We start from the raw sequence: 27,861 nt of genomic DNA on the forward strand, positions 1-27,861 counted from the left end.
ACCGGTTTTAAACATTTTTCAAATAATCTGAACGGAATATAATACAGGGATTTCTGGCAGCTTAATGAGCTATAGTTTTACTACTAATATATCATGTCATTTGCGGCAAATAATTAAAATTTGCATAAGTATTACACAACTTGACATTTTGGAAGGAGTTCCCATTTCACACATAGAAGCTTCATGTCACGTTATATTTATAGTTTAGTAGTGTACATCTACTGATTTAATGGATAAAACACTTCAAAGTAAATCGACATCTAAACTACCTGGATTCTCTCTTTTTAATCCAAAGTAATTTACTGACAGTAAATATCTATTGAAAAAGTGTTGTGTACAATACTTTTACTCCCACGATTACCATTGCTGGTAATGTGTTCGTTCTTCCTTTTGATTCGCAAATTCTTTAAGATAATGCAGTTTGAAAATCAGTAATAAATTTCTAGCTTATTGAACACATTTTTCTTAATAGTATGAAATTCGGATTTTGCTATGACATTAATTATAAACAAATATTAAGAAATTGTATGACATTAGTCGTTACGTTGTTTATTTATATGTTCCATTGGGGTGTGATCCTCTAAGAAGACCACCTGCTTCGGTTTGGGCACCCGGGCAGTATCCCAGCCTTCACATAAATCGGATGATTTATGTGGCGCCTATTTGTTTGGTGCCTCCTTGTACCAATGTTTATGTGTTTAAATAAAAATAATAAGTATATGTTCCATTAGTTGTTTAATTCAAGATAACTTTTAACTGAATTAACTAAAATATTTCAAAAGAATAAGCATTTTATCGACGATTACTTTTAACCAAATACATTAAGACTACATTCATCATGTCATTACTGGGAAAGTTAATCTTGCACATAAGTTCCATGTTCGTAAATTAAATTCTACTCGCATCGGAAAATTCAAAAATCATCTTGACAGTTTGGTTTTTGTAACTAAAATTGGTGATGACATATTGTCCGATTTACAATGTCATGAGAATTCCCAATCAAGCGTATTGAAATGATACAAGAATACAGGTACATCCAGCTAACGAGTCCCGAATAGGACGAAACATACTTCCTAAATTCCATTGCTAACCATCATCCATCTTTGCTCATAATGTTTGTAACTTAAGCCAATATTGAGGCAATCCGTGCAGGATGCACATATGCCAATAAGAGACTGATCAAGTGAAGTCCTAAACATCAATGAGAGGATTCAAACAACCAAAATAAAATCAGTTACTATATTGTTTTAACCTTTTGGTACTGTAAATTAGATTCTATTTGTTATCATGACAATACAAGATAGTCTGCTGAAAACATGTGACCTAATATAATAACAATATAATTACTGAACTATGTGTGTACACGTATTAAAACAAGTTGGTTTACTAACAGTGAATCTTTTTGTAAGAAAATTGTGTATTTTGAAAACACTCACTTTAAATATTGAGATATCGGTTAATTACTTAAGAGTCGCTGGATTTTTTAGAAACAAACTAGCGCTATTTATATTTTTCTACAACTGGAATGGTCTTTTTAACAAAATACTCGCCCGTTAGACGAAAAACAATAAAATTTTTACTCGCTCCTCTCTGTGTATTTTACACGTTTAACATGCCGATATCTCACTATAAAGTGTTTTTTGTCATCACGATTCAACCAGAACTTGTGTGTACGTCATTTCTGTACATCTGAAATGTCTAAACCAAAGGTTTTTTTAATTTGGACAACTAGTTCTTGTAAAGTTTCAACAATTATTGTTTGTTAAGCAAATTAGTTAATAACTATTTTAAAAAAGTTTGTGCGCGATTTTCATAAGGTTTATGTGAAAATGCACTTGTATAAAGATTTTTAATAGTTTTGAAAATGTTACTCATTTGTACCAAGTTTATTTGCTTTTGAATCTGACTGTTGCTTCATCACAAAAATCAGATGGAAATTATCATGTATGTATTAACAGCCCGGTTTTTGTGAATTTTAAATATTAACATTGATTTTGGTACAAAGGGGTTCCAATGTATATATGCACCACACAAAGAAGTTATCAATAAATTTGTGTGCAGGCTGGGATACTGCCTGGGCCCCCAAACTGAAGCAGATGGTTTTCTTAAAGACACACTCTTCTAGCCTTTGATCTAGAAGTCTGATCCACAAGGTAGTGGAGCAACGCTAGGTGATACAGTCCAATGACAACCGATGACCAAAAACAGGTCCATACACCATTTGTTCTCTGAGGACCCTGTGCAGGAAGCAATTTCCTACAGGTTTAATTCTGAGCTATTCCCTAGACCGTCGAATACAAAGTCTTGGTTTGGCTAAAGTCAGAACAAGCAAGCTGTTTGGCTAGGTAAACGTTATCTGTTTCTAAAACATAAATCAACATCGTTAGTGTACAAACAAATAGTACGGTCTATCAATACAGGGAAAAACGGAGACAAATAACATACCGAACAGTAGCCAGAGAATAATAAAAATGAGTCAACAAGCAAATATTGTTTTACAATGAAAATCAAACTGTGATTGGTTAATAAAGAGATACAGTCGCACAAGGTCAAAGGGAGTTAATGTGGTGGTGGGCGTTTCACTTTATTATTGATGGGTTCGTCTATCGATCACATTTTACACCCTGGAGCCCATATACAACACTAATCTGAAATCAGCGTTCTCCAACTCCCCTCAGTGGATACTCCGTGCACACAAACCCGGTTTAAGCTCCAGATATTCGCTTCTAGTCCTCCCAATTTCGTGAACTATACGTCTGCTGCTGGAAAGTATTGAGTAACGTAATTGAATGATCGTATTTACTGTTAAAATTATTTGCATAACTTTCAATAACAGATTCATCTTTCATACCAATCTTTGTCTCCTGTGAAATGTCAACTATAGTTATGTAGTAACAGCTACCTAGTTACTGTTATATTACAGCAATCAGATTTTTTGACCATCCTTTTTGTATTTTAATTTGCGCATGTTATCGACAAACGTTTAGAATTTTAGAAACTAGGAAACAAAATATACTAGAAGGTTCTTAGCATGTTAGCCTTCATTACAGTTAACAGACTAACGTACTTATTCATTTTACTGGAAAAAATACGAGTTTAGCATTTACTAAGGTTTCTATAAAAGTTTCACACGATGAAGTAGCTTGTATTTTAAAAATGTTTGATCTCTCATTGTTCATGATTCTTTGTGTTCTTGTTTAAACTTGTTTTCTACAAGTGACTTTTCAAAATACATTTGCAGTGTCTTATGTCGTGTTTTTGTTAATGATTTGTCTACAGTTACTCATGTTAAAGACAGTAAGATTAAATATTCACTCCTTTTGTTGGTGTTTGTAAACATAATTTATTGACCTCGACTACTTTTTCAAACCAGTAGGAAAGTTTATGCGAATAATTAGAAGATGGAAACACTGTATACAATTACATGGTTAGTTTCTAAAGTGATTGAACTTTTCAGTAATACATATTCGTAAGTTCGCTTTTATCATAAAATGATCTCTACCAACGGTTACCATAACACCATTTGCTTTGTTTGCGATTATTATGAATGCTTTAAAATTGGCACATTATTTCTTCCGATGTTACTGTTTTATTCAGTGACTTGTAATTCGGATTTGGATTATGAGTCTAGTATATCCTTATTAGCTGATGATCGTTTAGAATGTTAGAATTAAAACCACATTTAATTGTATTCTATTTTATACAAAGCTTTTTTTATGACTGAAAATCTAATTTATGCACATACTCAATTTAAAGGAAGAGTAACAACTGTAATTCATTTTCTTGATGTTATATAGACAAGTATCACTAAATAATCTGTTGTACATTGAATTACTTCATATTCATATTGATTCTTGTGTGAATGCCTTATGAATTATCCTACTGTCATTTAGTAGTCACAAATTGTTTCGTAAAATGATGAAATTCTTAGGCCTTCTAGCTTTTTAAATGTAGTATTGTAATGCAACTGTGAATACCCAATTTTTTCATTTGGAGTATCACTTGAATTTCCGGTGACAAGTGGAAGCATTTTAACTGAGTATTTACAATGTATTTGTCAATGGTAACTTAGACGTGCTTTAGATGTCTTTTTTACACTCTTGAACTATCGGTATTTGGATTTTTCAAGTTCAAGGTTTTTTAAATGATACCAAGGTGTATGTTTGGTAAAATTTGTTAATTCTGGGTTATTCAGTTTTTGTAAACAATTGAACAGTAAGCAGAAATTAGTGCTAGGTTTTTCCATATATTATACTTTCAATTTGTTGATTTTCACTTTTGAAGGCACACTTTTTCCAGATAAATTAAATTTTATCATTATGTTATAAAGGTCTATGAGTTCTTGTAAGAGTTTATTTCCTCTTATCTAAATTGTAAACTAACTGTAATCCTAACTGTTTGTACTGAGTTTTCAAATGCTAATTATTTACAAGTGTAAGATGATCACTAACTCTGTATATATAGATTAAAAATATCTAGGAACTAATAGTGCAATTTTCTATGTAAATTTTGATAGGGATTATAACAAATATCTAAGTAGTACATACCACTAATCATTTAACCTAATATTCATTTGAAGCAAAGTCCTTTAGGTTACGTAAATAATCATGATTTCGTTCTTTTGAATAAAGTTTTGTGCGGTAAGACTTCAAACAATCCACTTTATATTACCACTTTTGAGTGTGCATGAGAAGTGACTTATCAAATCGTATTTCATCTTTGTTATGATACTCGACATATTTGTTATTTGAATAAATTCTTATATGATTACTTATTGAAACTCTATATTCACGTAATCAGTCCCACTTACTGAACATTTATTATAATTTTATTTACAGTAACCTATGGACTAAGCCTTTTTTGCAAAGTTGATGGGTTGTTTATATGTATTTAAACAGACCGAAAACTAAAAAAGGAACATCAGATCTCTCTACTTAGTAGCTCATTCATGTAGTACTTTCAAACTAGTCAACAATCACGAGACTTACTGGTTAGTATTTTTGAATGAAATGCATACTCAGGAGTTCAGAACTTGGTAAATAATCTCCTAATCTTCATGGATATATGACCTGGATTTATTTCTCCGTTTTGCTGGAACTAACTTCGAGAGGTATTGAGACATAACGTTTTTTGTAGTATATTTCCAGCCTACTTTTTTGTTTATAAGTAGGCAAACATTTTCTACATCTAGCTGTATATTACGTTTATTTTAATCATAAGTATATATTTGGGCGGTTATATTTGTTCTAATACCGTTATCATTTCTGATGGATTGAACTGTTTAACAAGTTAGTTTCATAATTCTTTACAAGTCGAAAATATAGTCGTTATTGGCGTTCTTTTAGATTTTTATCAATAACTGGAAAACATATTTCTCGTAAAAGGATACTTTTCGATGTGTATTACTTTATGTGTGAGAATTTTTCAGTTTTAGGACAAACGTGATAGAAGTTTGTATCCTTGATTATCCTTATATCACAGATTTTCGTTTCCTCACACTTACATTATTTACTTCTGAGTATCTTTTTGTTCCAACAGTACGGTAGTAAAGGAACTTAGTACAACGATTCATTTTTTATCTGTTTAACATTTAAAATAAAGACTAGGCTCTATATGGACTTTCTGAATGCTTGGATGAAAAATAATTCCAGGGAATTTTGTTTATTTATGACTGTAATTTCTGTTTATTTTCCGCAATGCTTTATTTGTATTCCTTTATTATTTGGTTACATTAATTCAGCCTGCATATAGAAAAAGCTGATAGTTATTTATGATATTCAATGTGTAGTGTATGTGAACTTTAAGATAATGCTGTAAAATCCCTTTAATATTTCGACTGGACTTTTTTGTGTTATAGTAAAGCTAAGGACTTTTATATACTTTTGACAGTATAAAGATTCATTTCAAGTTGATAACCTTGTTACACTATAATCAACTATAAGGATGGATGATGAGGAAATAGTTAAATCCTATTGTCAGATTTCTTCATATCATCAAGAGCAGATATACTAGTTTGTTTAGTGTTAATGAGCGTTATTATTAGTATTAAGTATTTGTCATTGAACTGATCTCCTTTTTCTTGTCTTATTAATGGTAGCAGTTTATCTAAGCAAGTTCATGCCCAAAGTAAAGCAGCCGAGTGCTTAGCTCTGCTACAATCCCCCAGATGCCCTGGTACGGCCGATAGTGGGGAGAGTCCGCTCTCCCTCTCGAAATGCTCTCACATGGCCACGCGTATATAGCCTCTGCCAGGGAAGTCCTACTCACTGCCTTCTCGTGGCAGGGGTGTTGTTTACGAAAATGAGAGGACGAAAAGCGAATGTCCGGCGCTTTAACCGGATTCCAAACCAATGGTGCACATGGGCTCCAGTATCCTGTGGGAACAAATGGCGCATGAACCAATCGTTGGTCACTGGCTTCCATGGGACTGCATCTCCTTACGATGCTCCACTGCCTTGTGGATCAGACCTTCAGTTCGAAGGCTCGGGGTGTGGCCCCCTAAGAAAACCACCAGTTTCGGTTTGAGCACCCGGGCAGTATCACATCCCTCACACATATCGAATGAGATTTGTGTGGCGCATATGTATTTGGTGCCTCCTTGTACCAATATCTATGTGTTAAAATAAATAAAATAAAACTACAATCCTATTAATCATGTATGTCACCCGAAAATTTCAGTAGTTTGGTTTCTAGGTCGTGAACCAATTAATGTCATTTTGCCCCAATTTTGTCAATGTTGCGATTGCTCACAACTCGTTCTAAACCATCTGTAATCAGTAATATTGCTAACTGTCACAAGGAACTTTTAGTAACTCATCTGAATTTCTTAAATTCACTAAAGGTACCTGGACGACATATGGGCGATATATGCGCCTTATATTATTCCATTGCTGCTCCTTTCAAAGCAAGAACAAGAAATAAATATCATAGTGAATTAATTGAACAATGCTTTTCTCGAGCTGTTCGGAACGGGTTAGTTACATGTCGTTGGGCGAAATCTTCATCTCCTGGAAACATGCACATTAATGGCCGGAGATTCGGACTAACCGAAGATCCTTTGGAGAGGGAAATTGAATCGTATTTAGTGAATTTACTTGGTGCTTCGAAAACAGCTCATTTACTTGGTAAAGAGTTGGTGTCTACGCCATATCCTTTCCAAACTTCAGACAATCAAACTTCCCCTTCAAAATCTGCACAAGATGTCTCTTCATCTTCTCCGCTGCGAAGTCTGCCATATTCAGTTGCACGAGACAATGAATCAAGTTCTCCTACTATACCTCTGTCTACCAATACTTATCAGACAAGTAGTTCTGAAGCATCTTCACAGATTGGCAGTGAATCAGTTAGCCAAGGAAAGTAAGTACATATCTATTATCATTTGTGTGCTATTATTAAGCTAACAATGGACAGTATTTGCAAATTTTCGTTGGGTTCGCAATATTTCATGGTAAAAATGTAGAACACCGTTATAAACACGTTTAAAGATAAAGAACATAATCATATGACATCACCTTAATAACAGACCCTTCTAAATATTACTTTGTCGTGTGAAAGCATAAAAATGTATGGACTGGAAATATAAATTGTCAACGGTTGACAAACATTTTATAATCGTTTTTGATTTAGCTAGTTTTATGAAATTAGCTTTTTCAAAAATCTTTTTTTTTGTAATTTAGCGAATTATTAAGGGAGAATCAATGTACCACTTTATAGAAAATACTTTGTCTTCAAAGAACTGATTTTGTCATCTTATATAACACTCTAATCAAAGTTTAAGAAACAATGTAGCGTTAATATTAGTCCTTCATCATACTATTGATGACCCTTATAAGCTTCCATGCTAGAATTGACAAATCATGAAATTAAGGTCATGAAAAACGCATATTAGTATTTTTCATGATAATTTTTTCATCTATTGCCATTACGAAACTTAATTTAAATCAGTGAAGTTTACACATTGAATTACTTTTCCCTTGTTTCTCTTCGAGTACCTCAGCTTTTTATCAAAATGAAGGCCCAACCATCTTTGTTTATGATATTTTTCAATTATCTGAATGTTAACTGAAGCGATAAAATCGTAGCGTTATTCTTATTTGTGATGTACTAGCCATGAAACACAAATCTCATAGGTTTGATTTTATTTATATATGAAAATATTCATTACTGAAGTAATCCTCAATTATTGCTGTCGTATCTTCAATGGTTGTTAGACTAAAATTTTTTATTGATAAATACTACTTTCAGATTAGATGACTCTATAAAAACAAAACATTTATTTCTGTCCATTTGCACATTTAGTATTCAGATTATTACAAGATACCTTGTCAGTTTAAGCTGCTTCAGTTCAAAAACATAAAAGACATGAAAATGAATAAGAGCAGGGACTATATACGCCGATAGTAAACAAATAATACAAGAAATCATAATACTCGATATTTAACAATAAAATTAAAAATTGGATGTATTTGCTTTACTAATATAGGGTTGTGGAGATTCCCGTGTTTTTATTGAGATCATGAACCGATCAATGTTAGACCATCATTCAAAACCTTGAAGCACTGGACAACCGTTTCGTCCAGCGGGCATCCATGGTCCTGCACGCATGGCTCGACTCACGATGTCTCGCGCGAACTTATGTGAATATCATTTTATAAGAAGCTTATCTTTTCCATATTAAATATACGGTCAGTTTCACTGCATTCAGTCCATGTTCACAGTAGTATCTTACTGAATAGCTACATGGGGTCTAGGTGTTAAGGTCTCTCTGCGAGACCGAAAGTTCTGGATTCCATCCTCAGTGAGGTCGTGAATACGCACTTCTGAGGAGTCTCATACATCTATCCAGCGCTTCCTCGTCCTTGATGTAAATTATGATAACTAGATGTTAAATTAATTGTTTCTGTTTCGAAAGATTAATAGATGGCGTCATTTTTATGATAAATCTGCAAAAACAATTATGTAACTTATCCGAAGTTTGGCTTTTCACATATTGTACAAAACATTTTTGAAAATCGGGTTATTCTGTACAAGTTTAGAACAATTATTCCCTTTGATAAATTTGAATTTTGCGATGAAACGAAGGTTATCAGAATTATATGACAAATTTGCACATTACATTTCGAATAATCTGGTCACATATATACTTGTTCAGACATTTTATGTAAAAAGTACACTACAAATTTACACAGAGTCACTGTTCGTCTCACTGATAGATATTTTGTATAAATTAATAGACATTATTTGAAAAAAGAACTTCTAAACTTAGCTAAACAAATCTGATTGTTCAATAAGATACCACTTTGATATGAATTATTTTTATCAAATTTACTGTATAGCAAATGAGTGAATACCAATAGAAACAAATTTACACAATTAATAATTTTATATAATGCAAGTCTATAATGTGCTTCACGTTTAATTTATTAACCGATTTAACTCAATTTGATTTGTAGTGGTTTGAATTATCCCGCTGTTGATATTATGACTGAATTTCGATCAATCTTAGTTGCCATATGCTCATCCTGTGCGGATTTCCTCGATATGGTTATTACTTCACAAGTTTATGTAGAATAGATGGAATATCAGTACTAGGGGAATCAATAACGCGCGTTTCGTCTAACCTACGAGTCCACTACCAGTCATGTTCACCTAGTTATTTTAAAGGCGATTGTTTTTATTTAAATATTAGAATTAAACTAAGCTCAAACAATTGAATTTTATGAGAAATAATCTATACACTGAACACTAAGCTGAATATGATCGATAATCACAATATTCTGTATCTACTTGCAGTATATTATTATAAAATATTCAGTTGACTGAATTGTTCTTACTATACCGTAAGCTATTAATTTACATCATTAGATCTCAGTTTTAATAAGTCTTATCAAGTTTGTTCACTGTATATATAAGCCCCGTTTTTGGTGGTTTCATTTAATCAGTGTTGAAAGACTAATTTTATTAAAATTAACATCATGTGTTGTTTTTCCTCTGTTATTCCAGAGTTAATCGACATACTCTTCCAAATGGAGCGTATTATGATCATGATGAATTTATGGCATTTTTAACTATGTCCAATGATCAATTACTTCATGAAAAAGAAACAGATCTAGCTGATTTAGAGCGAATTAAAGAAGAACTATGTGAAAAAAACGAAGTGAGTATATTTTTCTTGTTTGAATCTTTCGATATATATATACCTTCATTTCGTACGGTATTTTCTCCAAATTACTATTGTTTTCTTTATATTGATGACATTGTATTAAGGTACTTTATGACTAGGTTCGGAGATTATACTTCTTAGTATAACGTTATTACAATTTGTTTAGTTTTTTGTGTAATTATATTCATTTCTTTTTCTATAGAGTCGATGACTCCGCGATTAATGCATTCAACTGTTAGGCATTAGAATGCATTTTCAAACCCGGTTCCTTTTTCTGTTTCCCCAAATCTAAGGGTTAGTAATATTAACCCTCAGATTTCGTGTGTGGCTTGTTAAAAATATCCAAACCTATCGTGTCATGAAAACTAATTTAGACGCTTTATACAGCCTTAGTTTAATAGTTATTAAACTTAGCTATGAATCATTGAGTTGCTTAATGTTCAAAGCCCGTTCTGTAAACTTGAATTCGAACACTCAAGTCACTCCAGTTCAACCCTTAGAAATAAATTTATTTTTGATTATTCACTTTTTGCCATGTTATAATTGTTTGATATCGATTGGGTAGTATTAATACTAAAATGGAAAAGCTTACACTTGTTCTCCTCATTAAAAATGTTTAAAAAACTGTCCAATCTATTTTTTTGTCGTTTACATAAATGGTATATAAATTTTCATCTCTGTACTTCGATATATTTCACCATGTATATGAAATATTAGATGTATCAATCTGGCATATGTGTATATCGGTTCAAGTTTATTTCTACTCTAGTTATAAAATTATTTACCGGTGGAGTTTATTGAAAGTTAAGGATTTCGTCAAATTTATCTCAGATTTTATAATCGGTAATATTAATATTCTACTTGCCTTATCGCAGACGTAGTTGATAAATTACATATCTTAATGATTCGTTCTTAGAGTTACCAATAAAATAAATTTGTTCAGAATGGCAACCACCATCAGTTTTACTGTGCACGAAGATCACCGGCCATCCTTTTTGCAGTAAATATGGTTTTTAACACATCTTTTAAATATTATTTCAAGATTTTTGATAACAAATAATGCAATCATGTGCAACTTGGGTTAATTTATTGGGAACTACAATCATCATGTGTTACTATTTGATAGTCGAGTCCTTGGTAGATTTGATGAGGTCTAGTCAACTTACTAGAATAATATTTTCATATTTCGTGTTCGTTGATACCTACCTATAAGTTTTGTTTTTAAACCTTGAGAAAACCTGTATTACTTATGAAACATTTGGCATTTAACTACTCCAGGCCCAGTTGACCTTCTATTAGTTTGCCAAAGCATACGATGTAAGTTTTACCGTCCCACAGCATTCATGATCGTAGACTCGTTTTGCTGATTTATCAGGAACCATAAGGCTTAGTCTGAGAGTTTCCAGTTCATTGCCTTAAAATATTTAACACAAGTGTACGTGATCTCACATTATAAATGAAAGATTTTAGAAACAAGAGAGCTGTTTATATAGTGTTATGGTGGAGGATTTCATTGATTAATGCGATGAAATTTTAATCGTTAATATAAATGGAAAGAATGCTGATCGATCGATGATATACAGTGATTCGATATACCCTAGTGATGACTGTTCACGAGAACTAGTTGTTGATTTAATCAGCTAACAATTTAAGACCAAAGACAAGATCACTAATCAGAAGAGGCTTTTTATTTAATAAATTGCCATGCTTATAAACTAAGTATTAATACAAAATAAAATGTCAGAGGAGATTGGAGCAAATCAGTCTATATGTCTGATCTTTTAAGACCTGATTGTTAAATCTAGTTCTTTGATATCCTATCGCATAAATAAACATGACTTATCTGATTAATCCATATACGTTCTCAAACTTTAAACATGCCATTGATAGTAAAACTCACTTACTAAACGACGCACTTTTCAATTATGTCATAACATATGTGGGCAGTAATCGTGATGTACTTTTAATAAGAAATTCATTGTGCATAAAATCGATAAGTACAAATACATCAATATTCCGAGAATCTTAGTCGCATTTCCATCATTACAACGTATTGTTCCATAGTTTTCAAACCACTATTAACAATGGCTTTACTAATTCGTTCATTATTTCTGGATTTGAATTTCCAACTATCAGTCTACCTAAATTTTATGACATCGTTCCTAGAAGTAATATCAAGTGATTGTTGGTTAATTTATTCGATGTGCCTCATATAAATTAAGATTTTTGTGGAGTGAACTGGAAACTGTGTCAATACAGAATTCTACTTAAAATCACACCATTTTCATTACCGTTAAATTATTTCATTCCTATATGCACATAAATCCTATCGTGAATCTAAATGTAAATTATTTTATATCTATCTGTAACCATGATCGTTTTATTATGATAGTGTCGATTCCAAACTGTATAATAATTAACTGAAACACATGATCAATACTGATCCAAAGAAAATATTGGCCTTAATTTTGTCACAAACTTTTTAATACACCGAATTCAGTAGAGCTGAAAATATAACATCCTCAACAAAATTATGTATATATCTAAAAGTAATTCAAGCCCTGTTTGAGTGAACAATAAAGATGATTTAACCTGAGATGGTGGAGAAGATTTGTAGCTCAGGGGGGATGATTTTGGTGTAGTTTTGTTCTCTGAGATGGATAATTTTGTCGTGGAGCTTTCATCGTTATTCTGAACGACATAATCAACACAGACTTCAGATAGAAGTGAAGTTCGTACTGATTATGTCGTTCGGAATAACAATGAAAGCTCCACGAGCAAACCATCCAGCTAAGAGAAAAAAGCTTTAACAAGATGGTTTGGCTTTCATTATTTTATGTGGTAATAAACTACAGGATCACTAGTTGATAGCAGTTATCCGTTACCGAGAAAATTTATTCACAAAATCCAATGAACTACGGAAATATTTAAATAATTTTAGGTTAGTCGACTCAACAAACAAAATTATTTATGTAATGATAAATTGAGTAAATGCTTTCCATTCTCAAGAAATTTGTTTTAAATAACAGCCGAACTATTTATATCATATGACAGTTTTAATTTAAATTTTAAATATGTATTCTATCGTTTTACTTAAAAATAACTTTCATTACAGCAATCATTAGTGTTTATGAAATTCCCCCGGTCCTCTTGTTCATTCGATTACTAGAACTAAATTATCGAGTTTACTTGGTGTTCTTTGCTTGTATCTTCCCACTGGTGTTTAGGACTGCAATTGATCCGTCTCTTGTTGGCATATGTACATCATGTGCGGATTGCCTCGATATTGCCTTAAGTCACAAGCTTTACTGAAGACGGATAGTGGCTAGCAGTGGAGTCGTCACCTGGACGTACCTGCATCCAATAGTCGATGTCCACTCTGGGACTCGAACCCAGTACCTTTCGTTTCAAATACCATCGCGTGTTGGTATATAATTTATTGAGTGTTGAGAACGTGAAAATAACCAGTGAAAATCAGTAGATTTAATCTACATCCTTATTGTTAATCAATTAGTCACAACTAATGCAGAGTCTGGCACAAATGCAGGCTGAGATAAAATTAACTTCATTAATAACAAAGAAGTCGAAATAACTGTAGTGAAAATTGTAGTCAAATGTGATTTTATTATAGCCGAATTTTCCTGAGCCCGTTTTTATATTGTGAGATAGTAGAATTTGTATAGATTCCGGTTATCCAAGCGTAATCAAAGCATAAATTTTGTTTCAAAATATTTTTGAAAAATAATAAACTTACTAATAGTGATTTATGGTAAAAGAAATTCATATACCTATTACCAGCAACTTTTACTACCGAATAATTTTTCAAAATTGACCACATGAATAAAATCTGACATAATCATAATTCTTTTTACCATCTATTTACCAATGTAAATTAATTAGTTCAATAGATCTCAGTACAACTTTGAGTTATGCATCATATGAATTCTAGTCATATTAAACTGAGTGTCTAACCCTGAAATATATAAAGTGAATTTCGAACTTGTTACATAATAGCTGAAAGTTGATTGCTATGATATCTTTTTTAAAATGTGCTTTTTGATAAAACACCGTCTTCTTTTGCTTTCATACCTGTTACCTATGACCCCATCGGTTTTCATATTGATCATCATTCGCTGCAATTAACACTGATCGGATCAAAATCAAAGACAATCAGTTTCAACGTTATACTTGAATTAAAATATAATTAGGTTTAAGGTATTATCTTTTAATTCATTTTTTCAGTCAGAAGTAATGTAACTGTATAATTCTAAATGTTGACCATAACAGGCAAGTAATACATGCAACAACTGCTTTGCAGTTTTCTAAAGTATTTATAAGGGAACATCTGTAGTGAGCGAGAACACAAATGGGGATAATCGAATATATTTGAACACAAAATTACAGAATACCTTTGTAAAGTCCAAGAACCATACAGTAAATAATTCATTTGCAAAATATCATTCAATCATCTCAGACTTCATTGTTCCTTCGTTTCCACAACAATCATTCTCTGTTCTTGTTCTCTTTTCTTCGATCTTTTTAACCTTCTGTCGCCAGGGATTCCATTTTCGATCGATGATACATACTATTTATATAAGTCGACATCAGTAGCACGCATCCAGATACTTTTAAATATATAACATTTTTGTTGCAAATATATCCTTTCTAAATTATGTTGTAATTCTTCATCTGTCGTGGTATAAGAATAATATTTTGATATATATAGTCTTGGTGTCTGTTTTATCGGACTTTTTTCACTTGTTCTGTTTCATGACGGATTTAAAGAAATTTTCCGTTTCATTACGGTGTTCCTAGCCTATTATTGTTGGTGAAAACGTATCTAGCGAAGTCGAATGTCTTTCCTGAAAGAGTTTCCACTTTGCACGACTCACGAACCCACCGCGTTGATGTTATTGCGTGGAGAAATAGATACCCCTAGGTTTTGGCCCGCGGGTGTCGTACCGGCAGCAAGTGTAACCTACATACATACCGGTAACATCAGTTTTCACCCATGGATCCCTTGGAATACACATAGATGTACTTACCCTGTCAGCAAATATACGTTACTTGTACACCAGTAACACATAAGTTTTCACCTATGCATCCCATAGGATACAGTTAGCTATATTCGCCTGTCTGGGAGAGCAGATGATCACCACTCCTTTAGTATGTATATGCTACAACTGATTGTCACTTACACATAACATGCATATCACTGGTACAAAGACTTTCGCCCTTGCACATACATACACATAAGCGTAAGCACTTTTCAGGGAAGTTTAATGGTCAACTCTCCCTAGTATTTGGTTTCAGTAATTTTTTGCTATGCTTCCACATAACATTAAACCAGAGAATTTTTAATCTAATTATCAACATCTCACAATACTAGTTAGACATTAGATGCTCGTGTAATTTAATAACGTGATGCTGATCGTGTATATTGTCTATTCACTATCGCTTATAATGGAAGTTTTGTTATTTACAATCTATTCTTCTTCTTTGCCTTTGTCTTTATGTAAATATTTTATAATCGATTGTGAGCGCACAAGCGCACATATCATAGGTCGCGTGACCTAAAGTTCTTTTTTCATTCTACCTTGTTGAAACATTTTGCAAATTATGTGATGAAAAACATGTGGTTTAGCTAATTAATGTTTTACGATAAACATTTATATTATGGTTCCAATCTAGGTGAACGCACAATGACAGTGTTTCTTTCGGTGTACATCATTATGAATTTCGAATAGTCATTTACAATATTCGAGTTAGCTTATCACACATCATGCGGAATTCCGTCTCCATTATTTCACATCACTGATAAGAAAAACTAAGAATATATTCGGAATCTATTACTGTTGATATCTTTCTACCTTACCTAGTTGAATAAAATAAACGGATTATAGCTAGTTGTGAAATCCAAAACACGCGTTTCGTCCTATTTATAACTTTTCAGCCATGTTTTTGCATCTCCACACTATGACTAGAACCTAACAACTTTCGCATCAACTGACCGATGTGTTTTCCACTGAGCTACTGAATCCAAATAGCTTATGCAACGGATACAATCTTTATTTCGTATTTATTACGGTTTGAATAGTCCCTTTGTTAATATCCATGACTGAATTTTGGACCTCTCGAGTCATAATACGGAAATCAACACTGGTATTCAGGTACATCCAACTAACCGATCGTAAATAGAATGAAATGTATATCCTGGGTTCTTCTGTTAACTACAGTTCATCTATTCTTTAAAACGTTTTGCAAAGTTTATATCAAAACAATCCGCTCAGAATAAACATATGCAAATAGAGATTGATCAAAAATTTAGTCCTGTGTATCAACAACGAAATAATTTAAACCCTTGCTGAGAATAGTGCTATCTAGTTTGAGTTTGTATATACTTATTTCCATTCGGTATACAGAATTTCATGATGCTTATAACGTAGTCAACACTCATTTCATATTTGTCTTTTCTAGCCTTACATTGTAGTTTTAAATTATATTCCACTCTTGTTCAGAATATTTACTCAGGGCATCAGTGTCCTTAGAAACACAATACTCATCTTTCTGTCTTTTAAATTATTATCAGAAAAAAGGAGATATACCATATGCTTATATATTTTCCTGTCTATGTTCTATACGCGTCCTGGTTTTGAAGAGGTTTTATGACCCCTCTTGAGTTGTTGCAGATATAAAGTATCACCAGCCGCCACATCAAAGTGCGCAACTCATATAAACTTGTTTTTGGTTACTAAACCACTGTAGTACTTCTTGAGGAATTTCTTTACTTTTTCACAAATCTGCTGGCTAGTTGTTCATTTTTCGCAGTCCTTACAAATAACAAGTTGATAGTAAACATGTTAACTTTTTTTTAACAGTAACATTATGTATACAAATCAGCGTTCCCATTTTTTTGCAAATACGCCGACAAAATCAAGCCTTCAGAGTATTTTATGCATTTGTGAAATGCAAGCATATGTTGTTTCGACGTCGATCTTGAACAATATTAATTGGGAGTTACTTTGTTTTAAGTCTCCTTCTACTGTAATGTCTTTTCGAAATAGTGATTACTGCTGCTTGTTATAGATGCGGAATAACCGTTACTTGTTATTTGATCATCGAAATAAAACCGATTTATCTCGATATATTGAAGAAATAAAAATTTATGCAACAAACACTGATATACTTTACAAATGATCAAAACGACAACAAAATTACATATATAATTTTTAAATGTCCATCCAGTCAATAGATAAATTTGAATTTATTGAACTGGTAGCGGTTAACATTAATTAATCAATAGTTTAATGTAAGTATACAATTTGCAAAATCAATAGATTATCTGCGTTAAATAACAAATATAAAATTAAATTACTGGAACATATATTTGCTTCTTCGTAATATCTACACTAGTTTTGCATTAAGTGTAACCGTTTTTTTTATCGACTGTTTAATTGTACTCATAGCTACCTAATTATTGATTGTTTGGTTAACATTTGACGTAATTGTTAAACATCTGTACATGTGTGTTTAATCTTCAGAAATCAGTGAACGATATATATATCTTATGCAGTTAATTTTGCACGTGAATAATTCATTTTTGTGTTACAAAATCGATTCCTATTGTTTATGTACCTGGATGTTTTAACAGTTTGGACATTTAGTAATTTAAAAATTAATGGCCAGTAGTAAAGTGGCCGATTGAACAATTGCACATTAGATAATATTAGAAAATCAAATAATGTAATTGAGTATCATTAGTACAGAAGTGTGAATTTTGTTAAGTTTGTAGTTAACACAACTAAATGACTTTAGTTTGATAGCTATGGAAAATTAGGAATTACTAGACAGCTGTTTCTTCTTTATGTGGAACGGATACCAATAGTGACAATGGTCGATAATAAGGAATTTCACGAATTAATTGAAATCGAAACTGAATCCCAATATCATGGTTTTAATTAACTGTGATAAAACTAAAGTATGTTACTGATGGTAATAAGTAATCACCAACTTCAACCAGCAATACATTTCTGTCAGCCAGTTCAATTCTGATATTAACATGAGATAGCTGTTTCACTTTCTCACTTAACAAGCACATGTTTATATATACCATTTTACATTGAAGATTTAATCCACTTTTTATTGTAAACTGATCACCGTAATGTTGCTGTGTCATATGCAGTACCGTATCTAATTACTACTCGAAATTATTTTAGTCATTTTGGTCCTCATATCATCACAATTTATTCAACGCTATCAGTTGTTAATTCCAATGTCACAGTACAAATCGTATGATGTATGATTCTTATGTTGTTAGCTCAAACAAATCGTTATAGAGCAGCAGCAATTTGATCATGACTCAAAGACTGTACAATAGTATACTGGAAATGCCAGACCATACAGCACACCAAATAAGAAATCACACTAAGTGAAAGAAAGCGGATCAAACACTACATAATTAGGTATTATTACTAAGGTTCGACTTGATAATTTCGAATAAATTGAGCATTGGGTAGATTGTTATAGATAAATAATATATTTTTAATATCACAAGTAGTAGAAATGTTACAACAAATTTATCTGTTATTTATGCAATAAAGATATAATTAATCATAATCCGAAAAATAACTCCGACAGCTTAAATTCCGAAAAAGATTTGTCACTAACAATGATTAATCTGAAGATTAATTGTTACACTTCGGAGAGTTGGACAGGTAATCAAATCCATTTAGACATTGTAACGCATACCAACTGAAATAATAATCATTTGTTCATTAGGTAAAGTGGCTATAAGTGGAGTTCAAGGTGGGCTTATCGTCCTATTTGGGTACGCAACAGGTGAATGTATCTCCACTCAGTATAGATGTTCACATTACACTCGAGCCCAGTAAGTTTCATTTCAAGTGAATAACACATTGTCCACTGAGCTACTGAGTCTAGATAACCGCTAGGCTGTCCAACGGAAATTGATCATATTTCTCATCTATAAGGGTTTAAATCTTCACTTTACTGAGACGATCTGCACAGGATGCACGTATGCCAAAAGAGATTGACCAATATTAGTCTTTAATATTAACAACAATGAGATTAAAATCATTACAACTAATGAATAATTCATTTTGTAAAGTGTTTTTCAGTTATCTTATTATGTAAATTTTGATATCTGTAGATCTGCATTTAAATCCAATGCAAAATAAATTATGATCAAGTTGCTTGCTTAGTGTACTCGATTTATTTTTCGGTTGATTTTTATCTTAAACAAATTCTTTGCAATGGATATTATCATAATAAGAAAACAGTAAAATGAGGAAATATGACAGTTGTAGAGCCGATCAATATTTGTGTTTCTTTTCAATCAGCTTAGCAAGGTATATTCACAAAACCATGAAGTTGCCAAAGCATGTAATTCAATCCACTTACTAATTGATTTTTAACCAAATTAATTCTCTTAAAATGTTTGTCAACAATTATTACCATGTTCTGTAAAGAAAATACCTTGCATATGTTACTTTTGATTAAGTTATAAGCATTTGTATTCAAGTGAATATATATTTTCTTAGTGTGCGTTGATCTTTTTTTTCTTTGTGTTGAATGAGAAATGAAATAAGCATATAATGATTCAAGATATCTTGTGCGATAGTTTTCGGTGTTTAATTGCATGATTTATACATTAATAAAATATTTATTAGACTCGTTTTTGTATTTTTATCAACAAATTCACTGAAGAATTAATTATTCAATCACTCTTAAAATCACCATAGTTCAATTATGTAATTTTAAAGACATGAAAAATGTACTACTGCTCACTTGTGAATTATAAATAGATAGTTTTATACCCACCTATCTCAATTCTGTTAGTAGTTTATATTCGCATCAAGACTACTAGTAATTGTCTCCTGTCAAACCATTAAACAATTATCATCGTAACATTCAGTAGATCCTATAATATATCAAATTTACACATTTTATGTTATTCATCAGTTCTGTGGAGTATAACTTGTTTCATTATGGTTTGTTGTCTTTATTGACGACAGAATTTTTCTTTTAACTGACTTATTATCTATATTTTTGTTTATTCAGTTTGTATTATTTTCATTCTTTATTGGACCATTAGATTACTGAAGCCCGTTCAAGATCTGTCCTTTATAAAATGGAATTGCTTAAACCAGTTGAAGGGTTTCCTCAAGTAAGATTACACAAAATAATAATTTCTCTGTTGTAAATACTGCTTAAGGAATTTCGATATTGATTTGCAATACTGTTTATTTCATACAATAATAATTAAACTATGAGAAGTAGTGCTCAGTGTATTTTCTATGTATTTAGGGTAAAGAGGTAGAAACTCTTAAGCTTAAATTTGTGGCCTAATTGTACTCGTTGGAATAGTGTAGATCTATATTGTTTCTGTAAATTATTTTCTTTTCACGCATACATAAAACAATTTGTATTTTAAGAGAGTCGTTTTTTTCACGACTTCAATAACCACTCATTGAAAACAGTGCTATATGTATCATATCAATTCGTATTATTGGAAAAGTATTCCATGCTTTGTTCACTGAATACTTATGTGATGATTGGAAACGCAAAACATCCCTTAAACACTTAAATTCACTGTTTTATCAAACAGCACACTGTCTTTACTTAGTATTCTATATATTTATAATTAATATGCTTCATTTGGATGGTTCTATTATTCGCGAACAATGCTCTATAAAACACCTGTCATCAATTATGCATGCCTTATAGATTTTCATAGTTGTATTTGATAAGTGTAAAGTGATACAAATCACGTTGCTGCACAGTTAACATTCATTTTAGCTCACAGTTACATCTTGTTTGTAACACAATTGGTAGAAATTAGCCAAATCCAAACAAATCTTTTATATTTCTATCAGGATTTCATCAGCTACTAACTTGAATTTTCAAAATAGGTGAAGTGATTGAATGCATTCAACAAGTTCATTTCGTATCGCTAGACTAGGTAATAATCTAGACTGGTTTTCAAGAAAAATATTGCAATTGTAAGAATAAATATGCGTCAAAATCATCTATGCACGACCAATTGTTGTTGAAAAAATTTTGCACTCGATCATTTTCCCCTCAAAACAAAACTTTCATTTACGTACTTCAAGTCAATGAAGGTCGTTTGGTGATAAAATTACATTCTGGAAGGTCATACAATCTGGTTTCTTAAATCAAAGTTCAGTAAAGTTTGAACCTATAACCTTTTGATTTTAAAGTTGAACGCTCTATGTACTGGCGCACCACTACACAAACGAATAACTGAGTGTAAGCTCAGACTTAAATTAGCATTTTAAAGTTATATATAAGAGCATACGAACTGTTACGTCACCTTACAATTATAGTCGGTAATGACTGGGTTGTTTTGAATCATATTCTGTCATTGAATCTAGTGATTTTGCATTTCTAAGTGTAACTTTGAAGTAATATTTTTGATTCCCATATCACGTCATGACTTCATATTTTACCTGATTGAATCTAAGATGTACTGTGCTTTAATCCTGGGAGATTTCACCCATAACATTCCCAGCAGTTGAATGCTCAAAGTTTTAATTTAGCTACTGAAGCATTAATTTTATGCATTATTAAATTACTCTCATTCTCATGTTGTACTCATTGGGCTCCCATGAGTCACAATCGATTTCCTGTAAATGCTTTTGGTGAATAAATTACCTGAGATTTCGAATATTTGACAGTGAATCGAGAATAATACTAAACAAATAATCTTTTCAGATTTGGGGTTTGTGGCGCAATATCGTAAATTGCTTGAAGTTAGACATTAACACCGTCGGATTTCTGTCCAGTGGTCTAGGGGTTAAGCGTCCGCGCACGAAACCGAAGCTCCAGGTTCGAGTACAGCGTTCGGAGTCATGGATACGCATTGCTGAACTGTCTCATATTAGGACGAGAGAGCCATTCAATACTTCCAGGTTTTCCATGGTGGTCTAGCTTAAATCGACTCATGAATTCAACTATTAAGTAATCTTGTGAGACTTTTAGTAGTAGATCAAAATTGTTATGTTTCAGCCTTCAATTCAGTAGCATGTAAAAAAAGTTATTTATTTCGTATTACATAGTTAGCTATTCATTTACTCTCATCTCGAAACAAGAACATATACACTGTCAAATTCGTTGTGTGAATGTTTAGTGATTATTCATATTTTTCTAGCTGAAAGTAAACCACCGCATCTTATAGCTTGTTATGCATCATAGTTTTGTCATGAGTGATATGAATACTACTTAATATGGATTAAGTAGGCAAATGTTTACATGCGTGGGATGATCACATTTCAATTTACACTCAAATTCTCCACAGTTGAAATTTTTTAATTTTTCTTATGAACAATAAACTGATGTTGACAATCGGATTATTTTATTGTAATTATTTATTCACTCATCTCAATCAGTATCACAACTTTTGGTGTATTCACTAAGTCTCTTAAATTCAATTACTTGTATTCACGAAGCTTGAAAACATTTCCTAATTCCAGCTATTTGTATAAATTCTTCCCACGCGCGCTCTAGATTCATTCCTTCACCCTATGACATTCACTTTAGTTGAAAGCGAATAGGAGGAAATATTTCCGTTGGATTATTCGACATCATTTACGAAAGTTCATCAACGTAAGACATGTGTTACACATGTCCAACCACTGCCTAATTCAACTGACATCGTTCCCTGAGTATGTTGAAAGAATAATCTACACCAGATCAACGTCCGAAAACATTTCTAGAATTTTTGTCATGCGTTCTATTCATTTTAAAGACATGATAATGTTAGACTTTTACTTCCTTAAATAATAAAGTACTATTTACGTTGCAAATACATAACAGCACTTATAGGCAATATATTCGTTTAACTGTTTTTTCGCTAAAACATATTACAAAAACATCTATATGACCTAAAATTTGTATTCTACAATTGAATAGCTATTTCGCGCATAGAAGTTTCACTTTGATATTGACCCATTTAGTACTGGTATATATATATATTTGTATAAAACACTTATTTATTTGAGCCAACTCCCGTTTGATACATTGGTTAAGATCATGAGTCAGTTGCGGCTAGACCACCATGAGAAACCTGGAAGCATTGGACGACCGTTTAGTCCTAACGTGGGACTCCTCAGCAGTGCGCATCCACGACCTCGCCCCCTGCGAGACTCAAACCCAAGACCTACTGGTTTCGCGCGCGAGCACTTAACCACTAGACCACTAGGCCGGTATCCAACGGTGTTAATGTCTAACTCCAACTAATCCACGAATTTAAGCGACACATCCACCATGGTCTTCAGTAGTTACTATCTCACAACAGACCTGGTTGAACTCCACTGGTCACTACTTCTCACTAGAACTCCAGGATATACATCTTGAAGCCAGTCACTAGTGCGCATATGTTGATTAATATCAGATGGGTTTTGTGGATATTATAGTAATTTCAGTGGTTGAGATCATGAGTCAGACTAGCTTCAACTGACGGTCGTCCAGTGCTTTCAGGTTTTCCATGGTGGTCTAGCTTCAACTGACTCTTGATCTTAACCATTGAAATTACTATAATATCCACAAAACCCATCTGTTATATTGAAATCTTGATCCAAAATCCGTTTCATTCTGTGTGTCATCGTTATACATTTTCATGAACTTCTGAAATCTAGTGTAAAAATACGTGCATCCGTAATTAAAATAGAATCCCGATTTGTCCACAGCAGATAATAGACATTTAAAAGCTAAAATTATTAGTGACCTGTATGTATAGCAGTGACCTTCTGAATGATACACTTTACTTTCACTGGCCCACTGATAAATGGAAACTTGGACTTTCCTATTTTCGGTTATTTCCTGAATGATCAACTTGAAATGTACAATTTTAGTTCAATTTAGTAAGTGGAATTTGATGTACGCTAATGCAATCTATAAATAATTTTCTACCGCAATAAAGTACGTCTAGAGTTTGTTGTTTATAAATGAAGAAGGTTAAATCGCAAAGGTAAGTAATGTCTAGTTTTAGTTTAGATTTTGGTTAGAACATTCATTGTTTAAACCGCACCTTATATATATATATATATATATATATATATATATATATATATATATATATATATCCACCCACCATTGTATAATATAACTATATATTTAAATACATTTTCATAAACACCTATCTACAATATACAATCTGTTACTTAAAGATTACATTTATATACAGCATCTATCGTGATTCCCCTACACGGGTGGTGGGAAATAATCGTCTAGACTCTTAACATGTACACAGCCCGTAACTCAGTCAAATAATCCAAAAATTTTGTTGTCTAATCATACAGACAGATTGAAAACTATATTCGTCTTCTGTTAATAACTGAATATGGAGGGATGTTGTGGCATTTTCAACGCTAGAAGTCATCATTTCTCCACATCAACAGATCTATGATGCTGTATTATAACAAAACGCAAGAGATTTGCAACAAAATATTCACACTTTCTATTCTTAGAATATAGATTGTTAGTAATTTCAATGTCATATATTCCATGGAAACTTATTAACTCCCGGTTGCAAATACTATTGGATAGCTCGGAATTGTTGGCGGTAATGTTGAAATTTTCACACGTTCATGCCTTAAATTTTGATTATCAGCCTATAATTCCTATTCCATTCGATTGCGTTGAGTTCTACAGCACAACGCTTTCTTACCTTTATATCAGTAAGCGAATGACTATACAATTTTAACAGACCGCTGCTAATATCACTAACTTTTCGTCAATCATCTCTACGATTTACACTATTACTAGGTCTTTTAGTGTGAGTTTATAGGCACATTCAGCTCAGTAGAATAAACCTAGGCCCACCTCATCCCAATTACTATGGCCACTAAGTCCCCCACTTTTATTACCTAAGTTTTCCCACTACTGTTCAGAAAAACGTTGACCATCGTAGCCTATGATAGCGTTAATTGTTACTATATACGTATTCAAAGAAAACTGATATACTTATTATCCATATTATCCAGAACCAAACTAATCGATTTATTGCCTTCAAAAATAGATATCTTATCGATGGACAAAAACAGAACTAGCTTTTGTGCTAACAGCTATGAAAAAATATGGTCAAGACTTTTCCACAATTGCCAGAACCGTTGGAACTAAATCAGAAAGTTTCATACGTGATTTCTACAATACATTTCACGACCGTTTCACATTGGACAGCATAATAAAGTAAGTTATGTTTTGGTATTTCAAGTTGACAAACATTAAAGGAACAGCTGCAGCGGAGATTAGTTTTCCCCATTTGTTGACGTGAACGATAATTGATTATATAGACTTTGTTACGCACTTTCAAAACTCATTTTTCTCGAAACACATCGAGTCCCATTTAAGGTTGTAATGAACCACGTTGATTGTGCTTGTGCATACATCTGTTGGCTTCATGTAGAAGGGTCTGTGTTTTAGCTAAACCCTCATTACTTAAATAAAAGTACCACTGAATGAAATGTTCTTGTCCACAAGAATACACACCATAACTCTTCACTGTAGTTCATCTAAATAAAGAAGGATGAACCTTATAAAGTCTTGCATAGTGACGTAGTCCTACTGGTTGTCTTTAGAACATTAGTGTATCCACTCACAAATCATTGTGTAGCGAACTCAGACTACAGGTTTCAAAACGGTCATGTAAACAACTTATAATCCCGATTTATATATTTCAGTACATAATTATATAAATTTATCTGGGAGTATCTTAATAATAAATACTAAACCTTTTACTATATTCTACTTCATTTAAATTCAGACCATGCGCGAAAGCAAATGACAAGCTCACTGAACCTTCAACCATAGACCGAAAGCCCATGTACCAAGAACCCTTGGTTGTTGTCACACAAGATTTGCCTAAAAAATTAACGGATGAAACACCAACCATACCTGTTGATGGAAAGAATGAGCAAGATTCTGTACAAATACCTGGAGTACGAGACATTAAACACCACAATTTGAAAACTGAGTCTGATGAACTAGATCGCTCAACATCGCAAACACTTGATAAACATGGAAAAAAGGAAAGTAGCGGCATACGGCTGTCATCACGACGGCGTACAGCATCTAAATTTGTTACCCCTGAGGTCCTATCACACAACCGTCAAAACGAATCACCGCCAAGCTCCCCACCACAAGCCGTCAGCAGAGGCAGGGGAAGAGGACGAGCCAAACGCTTAAGACGCAGCTAGTTTCCATCGAACTTGAATATTTCTTGATGCAAATTCTTTTTTCTTCATGACTTGCCGAATGTTTTTAACACTTATAACCGCGTTTACATGGAAGGTTGAAAACAGCGAACAGTATTTGTGGTGTCCATTCTGATACCTTATTTACAAATGTAGTCGATGTTTCTTTTATTTTGTCACATACACGGGCCTCAATATTTCTTAAATGAGTACTTTGATGTAGCAATATCTAAATATGTTATTAATAATCATGTTTTTACTTACACTGGACCAACACTTCATATTGAGATAGTAAACATTACTACTCGTTACAAGTCCCGAGACTGCTTGATATGGATGCGTATATCTAGATTTCCTATAGAAAACTTTTAAGATAACATTCCTACTAGATTTAGAGTATCATGCGCCCCTTTATCTGCAAAACGATTTGCAACAGGACCGGTACAGTAGAGCTCTGAATGCTGATGTGAGGTTTTAAATGTTTACACTTGATCTTAAAATATTATACGCATACTTTTCTCTCTGTCTAAATGCAAGTTATTGCTCCAGGACTGGTCTGCGTCAACACCTGAAGGATAAGGAGTGAAGTAGTCGAACGCGCTGACAACTCCACCTATCTTGGAGGTCTGATCAGCCATAGTGGTTTGGTGTCTGACGAAATCTCTGCACGGATTCGAAAAGCTCACCTGGCTTTTGCCAACTTACGTCACATATAGAGAAGGCGAGATATCCGTCTATCAATTAAAGGACGAGTAAACTGCGTGGCAGTCCGTCCTGTTTTAATTTACGGCAACCAAACATGGCCATTAAGAGTAGGAGATAACCGCAAGCTACTAGTAGTTGACCACAGATGCCTAAGGAATATTGCTCGCATCTGCCGGGATCACCGGGTAATAGTGAGATTAGATGCAGGGTATAAGGGAATGATGGTAAATCAGTTGATGAGGTCTTGAATCTTCATCGACTGAGATGGTTGAGCCACGTGTTGCGTATGCCTGAACACCGATTACCACGACGTGCAATGCCAAGCGGTGTTCGAGATGGTTGGAAGAAAGTTAGGGGCGGCCAAACCAAAACGTGGCATCAGTGCTTGAAGACACTAACTTCTAGTCCGAGCCATGTTGGGAGATGCAGACTACTTGGTTGGGGTCTGCGTGACTTTCGTAACCAATGGTTGGAGACTCTTGGTGACATGGCTCAGAATCGATCACAATGGCGTAGGTGTATACGCTCTCTGTCTTCCCTTAAACTAAGAGATTAAAATCGATACACAACTTTCTTTCTACCAACTAATTCTTTCTTCCTGTACTATATCCTTATATGCAATCTTTCCTTTATTTATAACCACCTCTGAATTAACTACTTTTATGAATCCGGTGTTCATCTTGTTGTGTTAATGAGGTATGGCAACTTGGACCGATGCATATATGTGCCTGGTCCTACGTTGTAGCTGACTGACACGCATAC

General features: G+C 33.0%; 1 protein-coding gene across 2 annotated transcripts; it reads left to right on the forward strand.

The window, feature by feature from the left end:
* Window positions 1-1,398: 1,398 nt before the first annotated feature.
* Window positions 1,399-27,368, forward strand: MS3_00002997 (uncharacterized protein). 2 transcript variants are annotated; one of them, XM_051210675.1, is made up of 6 exons: window positions 1,399-5,110; window positions 6,842-7,356; window positions 10,003-10,156; window positions 20,277-20,348; window positions 25,221-25,390; window positions 25,965-27,368. In XM_051210675.1, the coding sequence occupies exons 2-6, from the start codon at window positions 6,857-6,859 to the stop codon at window positions 26,395-26,397; spliced, it is 1,329 nt and encodes a 442-aa protein (XP_051070692.1). In that variant the 5' UTR covers window positions 1,399-5,110; window positions 6,842-6,856; the 3' UTR covers window positions 26,398-27,368. The 2 variants fall into 2 exon arrangements, with proteins under 2 accessions (XP_051070692.1, XP_051070693.1); XM_051210676.1 differs by lacking the exons at window positions 1,399-5,110; window positions 6,842-7,356 and adding an exon at window positions 8,800-9,839 and having other exon boundaries at window positions 25,221-27,368.
* The last annotated feature ends 493 nt before the right edge of the window (window positions 27,369-27,861 follow it).

The sequence above is a fragment of the Schistosoma haematobium genome, chromosome ZW, assembly GCF_000699445.3.
Source record: "Schistosoma haematobium chromosome ZW, whole genome shotgun sequence".
Classification (NCBI taxonomy): domain Eukaryota; kingdom Metazoa; phylum Platyhelminthes; class Trematoda; order Strigeidida; family Schistosomatidae; genus Schistosoma; species Schistosoma haematobium.